This window comes from Neophocaena asiaeorientalis, unplaced genomic scaffold (assembly GCF_003031525.2).
Source record: "Neophocaena asiaeorientalis asiaeorientalis breed wild unplaced genomic scaffold, Neophocaena_asiaeorientalis_V1.1 scaffold540, whole genome shotgun sequence".
NCBI lineage: Eukaryota > Metazoa > Chordata > Mammalia > Artiodactyla > Phocoenidae > Neophocaena > Neophocaena asiaeorientalis.
Genome location: NW_020172141.1, coordinates 1,799,514 through 1,809,383, shown reverse-complemented (window position 1 = coordinate 1,809,383; position 9,870 = coordinate 1,799,514). Strand labels below are relative to the sequence as shown.

Here is a 9,870-nt window from a genome sequence, read left to right as displayed (position 1 = left end):
GCGGGCTGGTTTCCCCTTCCTGTCTGAGCTTCGGGTAACAGAGTTATTGCTATTCACCTGGGACCTCCAGAAAGAGGCGACCCCGCATCTTCGTGCCCTGGATGCCCCGATGCTCCTGGGCAGCTTGCACTTAAGCTACACCTAGTGTTGGTGGGGAGGGGGGTGGCCTGGGGAGCTACCTTAGGACCCTCTTTAAAATTCAGAAATAGAAAACCATAAGATAGGAAAGGGAGCTTCAGTCCACGGCGTGGAGAAGTAAAACTGTCAGATGTCGTTTTTAGCCATTCCCTGCAGAGCCCACAGATGAAGGTTCGCCCTCCCCTGCGAAGCAGCAGACCGGTCAAGGCCCCGGGCTTCTCGGCTCCTGTAAGCAAGCCCCCCACCCCGTCCCCATCCCCGCTCTGTACCATCAGGCTGGTCGCACAGGACTCGCCGTGGCCGTCAGCTCAGGTGACAGGCAGCCAGGGTGGACCGGCTGCTGGACCCTCCACGCCCCACCCCGCGGAGGACGTTTCTGAGACACAGGTCCTTGGGTGGACGGGGCTGTCACTTGGCGTGGAGGCTGAAAGGGGGTCAAAATAGGCACAAAGTCGAAAGGCAAAGATCAAACAAAAGGCCAGAGTCCCCACCCGGAGGGAATGCACAAAATCCACGCGGCCGACACCTGCCACACGGGTGTCCGCCATGCTCCAGCCTCGCGGCGGCCATGACAGCACGGAGCCACAGGAACACGCGTGTGGCGGCGCCGCTCAGAGGGCCGTGCTCTCTGACTCCGCCGGGTCCCTCTTCTCAGCCACTGAGCGTCGCCGCACGAGCTCCCGGGGACCGAGGCGCAGCGCCGAGCCCAGCTCCACGTGGATGGAGGGGACGTCCAAGTGGACCAGATCTGGAAGGCGGCAGAGAGAGGCACTGAGGGGGCTGCCCGCCCCCGAGGCGCGGCTGGTGGGCAGGACGGCGCGAGGAGCGGGCAGGGCTTCGGTCATGGAAGGGCCAGCGCGTCTGGGGGCCACCGCGGCACCCACCACATTGCAGGGGCAGGGCAGGGCCGGCCTGCTTTGCCTGTGGACCCAGACGTGCAGATCCTGTCCGTGGGCCAGCTTGCCAAGCCGGGCCATGTGACACACCCATAAAAGAAGGATGCTCCTGGCCGGGTCTCGGTGACACCTTCTGGGGAATTTCAGGGCTGCCTTTAGTTCCCTAAAGTCTGTGGGGCTAGGGTTACAGGCTGGGGAAGACAGCCTTCCCCCAAGTGTGTGAATGAGTGTGGGGGGGGGTACCGCACTGAAGACCACGAATGGTACCCTTGGGGTGGCTGGTGGAGGCAGGGCGGGGTCCCCCCTCAAGACCCCAGAAGTAAGGGGAGCAAACTGCTCCCTGACTGTGGGCACCCTGCCACCCTGGCACTACGGAAACCACTCACCTCCAGTTACACCCCTACTGGGGGCACTTAAGGGTCACTTCCTGGGAGATGCTCAGGAGGAAGGTCCCTGAGGCAACAGGCTCGGCGTCTGTCCAGACCTCGGCTGGCAGCTCAGTGCAGGCCAGGCCACGGGGCTGCAGGGCCTGGAGGGGCGGCTGCCCCCAGGCGGGCACCGGACAGCCGCTCCCTGAGTCCTTGGGGGCCGCAGGGGGCTAAGGGGACCCTGGCATCCTTTGCTCAGGCCTGTTCCTCCCTCCCAGGCCTGCTCAGCCTCTGGCCTCCACACAGCCTCGCTGTCCCCGGGCAGCACACCGTCCCCGGACCCAGGACCGAGGACATGCAGCTGGACGGGGAGCGGCCCTGGGCCAGATGGGGTGGGGCACCCCGGTTTCTGCAAAGCGAACATGCCGCCCAAGGAGGACCACCGCAAGCGGACAGACATTCAGACACTGTCCTCAAAGACACACAAACATGGACGCTCTGGGACAAAGGTCCTTCTCTCTCCACGAGCCCCCAAACGGTACCCCCGCCTGACCGAGCAGAGCCTGGGGGTCTGCCGGTGCCTCACCACCGGCCTGGAAGGGCAGCACAAGCCCCGGGGCTTGGATTCTGGATTCAAAGTTCCGTCCCTGTGGCCAGGGGAGCGTAACCCCGGGCGGTTTCCTACCCTGTCTGGGCCTCAGCAGTGGCTGGGGGGATAACAGGCGGGAAGGTGCCTGCAGGTGAAGGATGTGCAGCCCTGAGGCGAGCTGCCCAGCTGCCATCCTGGCCGCTCCCTTGGACACCTGAGCCAGAAGGCGACTCAGGTAGCCTAAGCTTGGGGCGGGGAGAAGGCCCACTGGCTGCCGGGAAAGGGGAGGCCTGTCTCTGTGTCAGAGGCCCCAGAAGGGCCCATCCCGGGGCCCGTGTGGGTGCCGGACGCCCTGGAGCTGTGGCTGTCAGGGGTCTGCAGGCCGCAGCTCAGCAGCTTCCCTGGGGGGACTGGGGGGGACCCTCCCCTGCTTTGCTCTGGCTGCCCCTTTCTGACTCCGGCTTCCTTACTGTTCTTGCCTTAGTTTTCCTTTTGAGCATCTACTTACAGGAGGAGGAGACCAGGCAGAGACTGGCAGCAAAGGCTCTCAGAGTATTTCATTGAGTGGGACAGAAAAGCCCTGGCTGGCTCTATACACTGGGGAAAAACAGCTCGGTAAATTCTAGAACGAACACTATGGACTCTTCAGGACTTGCCAACCGTCCTAGCCGGAGCTCAGGCTCCAGGCCCCGCGGTGGAGGATGCAGCCATGGCAGCAGGCGGGTCCTGTCCCCGGGGCCCTTCCCTGAACCAGGGGTGCACATGCACCTCCCCGACACTGGGCACCTGTCGGTAGCAGGTCAGCCAGTGACACAAGGACACACGGGATGAGGGACAGGGCTGTCACCCCCTCAATCTAAACCAAAATGGGCGGGGGGAGCAGCTGGGATTAGGTGACTGGCCAGAGAAGGGGAGGGAGACCTGTTTCTCCCCCATCTCCTCCCTCAGAAAAGAAAGGAGGAGGCCACTGAGCCTCAAGGCCGCAGAGGCTGCCGTGCAGGTCGGGGTGCATGCAGAGCGCGGGGCTGCGGCCTGGCTGCGAGCGGAGGGGCGAGGCCGGGACCGCTTACCCTGGAATCCCCCTCACGTATCCACAACTGCGGCCCCCGTGTCACACAGCTGCGAGGACACAGCGACAGGATTCAGAGAAAGGAATAAATACGATGAGACGAATGGAACACGGACCACGCCCAGCCTCACAGTCAGACGGACCACAGTAAACCACCACCGACCATGCGGCTCAGACCCCCGCCCGCCCTGCGGGACTACGGGCCAGGCTGCCGCCGCCAGAGGACGTCGGGACAGGACAGACGGGGCACGAGATGACTGCTAAAGGGCAGTAGCTCTGAGCCGGGCAGGAGGGAAGGGGGCCGTCACACCTCCCCTGGGCCCCTCCCATCCATCAAGGGCTCCTCTAGAACCACCAGCGGGAAGTGGTGCTCACTGGTTAGAACTTTTCCTGAGCTTTCTATAAGCCCTCAGGGTGGATGGAGCAACTGGACCTGCACCGTTTATCGCAGCAAAGGTAAAGCAGCCGCATCACCGGACGGCCTCTCGGCACGTGTGTGCCTCTGCCCCACCGCGCATGCGCGCCGGGCCGGCCCTTCCTGCGCAGCGAGGCGCAAAGCCCGCAGGCTCACCTCCAGCTGATCGAGGGGAAAACGGCGCGCCTGGAGAGGGACGTGGCGGCAAAAGCTCGACCCGTTAGAAGTCCCAGGGCACCCGGGACCGAGGGCCAAACTGCTCTCGAGAGAGAGAGAGTGTGTGTGTATCTGGTGTGCATGTGTGTGTGGTGTACATGTGTGTATGTGGGGGGTGTGTGTGTGTTATGCTTACACACTGTCCTGGAGGAAAACAGCTCGTCTTTGACTTTAAATTTAAAGCAAAACTAAGTTTAGTCCTCGTGGGCTTCTCCAACCAGGGGGCAGCATCTTTTCTGAAACTGACCCCTTTCTAAACACGTATTGCTAGAAAAACAGTTTTCTCAAAAGGCTTCTTTAGCGGAGAGGGAAAAAACAGCCTCTGCTCTGCCATCACAATCCAGCCACCCTGTAAGAGCCCCTCCAAGGACGCAGGGTGCTCAGCCCCCAGGTGAAGAGTAGGACCAGAACCCTGGGCTGGCGGGTGTTCAGCTGGGAGAAATCTCCCAGGGAGCCTCCCCACCCCCACCCCCGCAGGACAACCGGCCACCAGGGCTTTCCACGGCCTCACGGGGGCTTCTAAGGAGACCAGCCCGGGTGCCACACGCGTGGCACAGCAGGGCCATCCCTGGCAAGCAGGGTGCGCTAAGGCTCACGGAGACGCTGCGCGCGCGGCGGTTACCTGTGGACATGCTCTCCCCGGGGGACACACCGTCCAGCGCGGGTTGCTCAGCAGACTGCGGGCTGGAGGCTGTGAGGCTGACGGCGGGTGGCTCGGGGGGCGGCAGTGTGGGCCTCTGCCGGGGCTTCGGGGTGGGCCGCGACTTGCTGAGAGCGCCCACGAAGCCGGAGGGGGAGGCCAGCGGGGGCGTCGCGGCCGCCGGGGAGAGCTGGCCCGAGGCCAGGGAGTACCCCGGGGGGCAGCTCAGTCCGTAGGGTGATGGGGTGCTGGGGGGCGTGGGCGACAGGCTGAGTGGGGACGGCTGGCCGGCAGGCGTCTCAGGCAGGGACCCCGGCTGGCCAAAGGGGACCTTGGGCGGAATGGGTGCCAGCTTCTTGGAAACTGAAAGAGGAAGCATAGAACACGGGGTTCAGTGACACCCATCATCCCTGTGGCTGTCAGCAAGCTCCCCCCCTCGCCTCCACCCCCAGCTCCTGCCAAGCTGAGAGCAGCCAACACCGTTCCTTAAAATTCACCTAGAACTGCATATCCGCCCATCTGTTCACTAATTTCTCCTCCTCTCCCCTGGATTCCTGCTGTGATCAGCACACCACCCCCCCACCCCCCCCAAGCCAAACAGGAGAACACATTTCCCATGCCCAGGCCGTGGCTGAGTTCCCAGGGTCCTCCCATCACTTCAAAGTGGTGCACCTAACAGGGGGGCTCCGAGGAGGGAGGAGTCTGGGACGCAGCGTCCGGGACGGGACAACTAGAGATCGGCTTGCGGCAGTGGACCCTGGACAGAGCAACCGTCCTCGGGGTCGGAAGCTCTGACTTTTGGCTGAACCTGCCCAATGGCTCTGGGATCCCGTAACAGTGACCTATGACCAAGTCCTCTGGCCACAGAGGCCCAGAGCCTCCATCACGCTGCCTGTCTTGCCCTGTGCTTCCCCTCAGTCCTGTGGACTTGCCTCAGAAGTGTTTTCCCTTCATGAGCCCTGCGTGTAGACGTGTACAGACCTGCATTGTTTGTTCTAAGTGCGTCACCGCCTTCATTCCCCTCTTTTTATTTACTTAGTCATGCTAAAGGGTGACAAACACATTATGCCTTTAAATGGAAAGGAACTGGCAAGGATGACAAATTCTAATATTTACAAGATCCCTTGGTGGACAAATGTCTCGAGAAAGCGACCACTCATCTCTCAGATTGAGGGCTGGCTGTGGGTAGCACTTACTCTCGAGGAAACTGTCTTTTTAAGCCCTCAAGGAGGCATCGTTTTCCCCCCTACGCCCCACCCCGCCGACGGAACAGAATCTATTCCAACGATGTCGCGTGCACCCCCCTGGCTCCTTGGTGCGGAAAAGTAAGGGTCCCGCTCTCCTGAGTCCCATCAACTTGGGTTCAAATTCCTATCCCGTCTCACCTGCTGCAAGCTGGGGGATTTTATTTAAACCTCTTGTATGGCCTTCCCTGGTGGCACAGTGGTTGAGAATCTGTTTGCCAATGCACGGGACACAGGCTCGAGCCCTGGTCCGGGAAGATCCCACATGCTGTGGAGCAACTCAGCCCACGCACCGCAACTACTGAGCCTGTGCTCTACAGCCCACGAGCCACAACTACTGAGTCTGCGTTCCACAACTACTGAAGCCTGCATGCCTAGAGCCCGTGCTCCGCAACGAGAAGCCACCGCAATGAGAAGCCCGCGCACCGCAACGGAGAGTAGCCCCTGCTCGCTGCAACTAGAGAGAGCCCGCACGCAGCAAAGAAGACCCAACACAGCCAAAATAAATTTTTAAAAAATAATAAATAAATAAACATTTTGTATGCACTGGAAAGAATCACATTTCCTCCACAGTACTGTAACCATTACATGGGATCACGTATGTCAAGCACCACGCAGTCATGACTTAAAACCACTTTTCAGCCCTACTGGCTGATGCAGGCATTACGTGCTTCTCATCCAGTGGAGACTCTAGGGGTCAGTGCTTGAACACAGGGAGCCGGAAGACGGGGGATGCAGTGACATCACCGTGGTGTCTGTGGTGACATTTACCACCCCAGGCAGGGACAGGCCTAGGTCATGATGTAAGACTGTAGGCACACCGTCAAAAGACTGAGGGGGTACAGAACAAAACTCAGTGTGCCACTTGTGGGCAATGGTGTGCCTTTCAAATGATGGTGCCGAGCTGCTGAACGTCCCCTGGGAAACCCCTGCCTGGGTCCAATGGGCTGTGAAGAACGAGAGGGCCAATGTCCCACTGACTTTGGGGAGCCGCGTGGCCTGGAGCCCCGACCCCACTGGACAGAAGAACAGCCTAGTCATCACCCTGCCCTGCACAGCTCGGGGAGGGTTAAAAGCCGTGTAAACTAAGACAGCCAGAGAATTCGATCAGGACCGCAAGACAAATGTGTTATTGCTGGCTAAAGCCCTGGCACGCTCAAATCCCTCCACTGCCACTTTGGCCAACCCCCTGTGTTGCAAGGTGCCCTCACATGACCCTCGGTGTCCTGAGCTCACCACAGGCGGTCCAGCAACAACACCCTTGTACTACGGTTCCACGTTCACCTGTCTGCAGAGGCCATGTCTGCTGCTCTGTTAGAGCCTCGGGGCTCTCTACACATAGCAGAGGCTCAACAAACATTTGTAGGGCGTACAAGGGATGAATGGGGGTGAGTAGGATGGAAGGGCTGGGTGAGGGCAGGCTCGGATGATGGGCTCACACAGCAGCCCGCAGCCGGGAGGGGCCCTGTGTCAGGATAAGGAAAACCAGCCCAGTCCCACATCCCGGAGCTAAAGGCACACCTAGAAGCCGGACAGGCCTGAACTGAGAACAAATCAGACAACGTGCTGTTTTAAGCACCTTACAGACTTCGTCATGACAGAAGGTGAAAAAAAAGGTGGCTCTGATTAACACACGTTCCATGCAGCCCCCATTTATGAAATATCACCATGGAGCATGTCTCGGCTTTGGGGAATCCTTTCAGGGAGAATAACGGGGCCTTCTGCAGTGGGTTTCAGTGGCAGAAATCTGGGGTGGGCAGCTCATGGGCCAGTGGACAAATGCTCAGGCCTCCACTAAAGAAATATCAAAGGGCAGGCCTCCTGCAGAAACAGTCTCAATTCCGCCTCTGTGTCCCCTTCTACAAATAATCCAGGGGTAGGCAGCTGGGCTGGACCCCAGCTGGGGCAGGGGGCTCCTGGGGAAGACTCCACACTGCATTTTAAGTGGTGGTGGGAAGCCTGGCAGAGTCGATGAAGACACGTGTCACCCTGGGTGATGATTCTGCAGAAAGGTCCTGGTGGACGGGAAGCAGAGCCCCGTGTCTGCCCCCCACCACACCCCCGAGCCCACTGTTCAAATGAGTAAACCGAGGAATAACGATGCAACGGCCCCTCTTGGGGTTGGCTAACTTCCCAAAGCTCTCAGGTGCAGTACTTTTTCATGAAACCAGTTGCTAAATCTCCGTGAGAATGCAGGGAAATGTTTCCAGGCGGTGTGACAGCTCTCTGGCCCGAGCCCCCCAAGCCCCCACGAGCCGGCGGCAGTGACATACCCTTCCGGAGGGTGTGAGGACTCTGGTCTGCGGGCAGCTGGCTGGGGCTGGCGCCCGGCTGCATCCCGGGCTGCATCGCTGCACTGGGCGTCCCCTGGCTGGAACCTGGACTTCCTTTCTGCCCAGATCCTGGAGAGAGTTCCTTGCTTTTAGAAGTGCTGAAACACAGGACAAAAGACAGCCCCTGAACTCAGGTAACTTCAGCATCAGCGCTGTGAACTGAACACATGTTCCTCTAGGCAGGTATGGTCCTCTCAGCCCTTCTGAAAGCCTTCCAAGATGCCCACGGAGGTGACCGTCCTCTCTTGGGGCTCTGAGGGCCTGGGTTCCACCTTCATCCCCGTGTGGCACCCGTGGCCAGCTCCCTCTCCTGGCCTCTGCTCTCTCTCCAGCAGGAGACCATCCCAGCAAGTCTCCTATTTGTCCATTTCCTCCACCAACCAGCAGCCGCTGCTTCCTGCTGACTCCCTCTCCCCTCCCACATCCCTCAAACGAAACTGAAGCCCATGAGTCCCAGCCAGAGCTGGCGACCCCTCGTCCTCTCCAGTGGAGCCATCAGCAACCACGCCATCCAGGGTCACTACCCTCCCGCCCCCCAACTCTGATTGTCACTTCCCCATTTCTCAGGGAAAATACCTTCTACTCATTAAAAAAAACAACAACAAAAAACCCTGCAATCCCTTCGCTTAGGGGGTTTGTGTGTGTGTGTGTGTGTGTGTCTGTGTGTCTCTGTGTGTGTGTGCACGCACGTGTACATGCGAAGACTGGCTTGAGAGGTTCGGCTTCCCAGAGTCTCTGGAGTGTTTTCAGCGGTGGCCGTGGAGGGATACTGCACACCCTAACAGAACGCACAGTGCCTCTGAGTGAAGGAACTTTCCCGCTTCTCTGAACTGCTGCTTTAGGACAGACAGAAACAAACGGCAAAGCAGCCTCCTGTGCAATCCCCACTCCTAGAATCTCCTCTGACCACGTCCCTTTCAAGGAAGGGCCAGGGATGGCCTCCTTCCCCCGCGCCCCGGGTACCAACGACCACATGCCGTGACGTGCGCCTTGATGGCTCAGACTGCGTTTTTCATCTTTGGAGTGACAAGGGCTGCCCTGCATAAAAGTTCATAGAACTAGCGCTGGAATGAGTGCGCTTCCCGTCTTCCTTCTTCCTCCGCAAGAACGAGATGCAGTCACACCACAGGCTGCAAAGATCCCCAGGCCCAGCGTGACCACGGCACCTCCATTCTTTACCTGATTTGCACCCATTTTAGCAGTAAAATGGTCCCTACGCGTCTAAAGGTAGAGGAGAGGAAGGGAGAAACACTGAAATTCTAAATTTCAAAATAGGGAAGCTGTAATAGCATAGGAGGGGGACACAGGGAGCTGGGGACTCAGATTCCTCGCCTGGCCGTAGCAAGCTGCCACCTTACCCGTGTGCCTGGGATGCTGTTCTGGGAAAGCCTGGCTTCCATCTGATGAAAATCCAGGGGTCTGTGAATGCCTTACCTGCTGCAGAAGCCAAACCAGGATGCTTAGGAAAGGGGGTAAATGACCAACTCCAAGAGGCTTTGAGTGGGTGCGGCAAACCCAGACCAGCACTGTGGTCTGTGCACCGCAGGCCAGGCTGACCCAGGCTGGGGGGGTTTGGTGGGGGGAGGACGACAGCGCCCTGCTTACCTGATCCGCTCAGCCCCGGGCTGGAGGCCGAGGCCGGAGGGAGAGAGCGCGGGCACCGCGGGGCCGTCGGGGGGCTGCTCCGGGAGGGGTGACGGCAAGGGCGGGGCGAGCTCCGCGGATGGGGCTGGGGGCTGCATGGTGGGCGGGGCGCAGGACGCCTTCCGGCCGGCCGAGGAGCCTCTTCGAGCCACCCACGACGTGTCCATGACCCTCACGCCCATGCTGGCCAGGGACAGAGAGACCCAGGCTTAGCCGCGCGCGCCGGGCGCCGGGGTTCCCGCCCCCACCAAGCGCCCCGCAGCGCAGCCTGAGCATCTCCTGGACCAGGGAAGCGAGACAGCTGCCAGCCGTGCTCCG

The 9,870-nt window shown here is 60.1% G+C and overlaps 1 protein-coding gene across 2 annotated transcripts in view; it reads right to left on the bottom strand.

Moving 5' to 3' along the window:
• Positions 1–16: 16 nt before the first annotated feature.
• The window catches only part of ARHGAP44 (Rho GTPase activating protein 44), a 144,054-nt gene continuing 134,200 nt past the window's right edge, over positions 17–9,870 (bottom strand). Inside the window, exons 17-20 of one of the 2 annotated variants that reach the window (XM_024753072.1) lie at positions 9,514–9,735; positions 7,849–8,006; positions 4,314–4,694; positions 17–886 (exon numbers count right to left, since the gene is read on the bottom strand). In XM_024753072.1, the coding sequence (XP_024608840.1) occupies positions 750–886; positions 4,314–4,694; positions 7,849–8,006; positions 9,514–9,735 (898 nt within the window). In that variant the 3' untranslated portion in view covers positions 17–749. Of the gene's footprint in view, positions 887–2,920; positions 4,695–7,848; positions 8,007–9,513; positions 9,736–9,870 lie in introns of those variants that run through there. The other variant, XM_024753065.1, reaches the window with a different exon arrangement.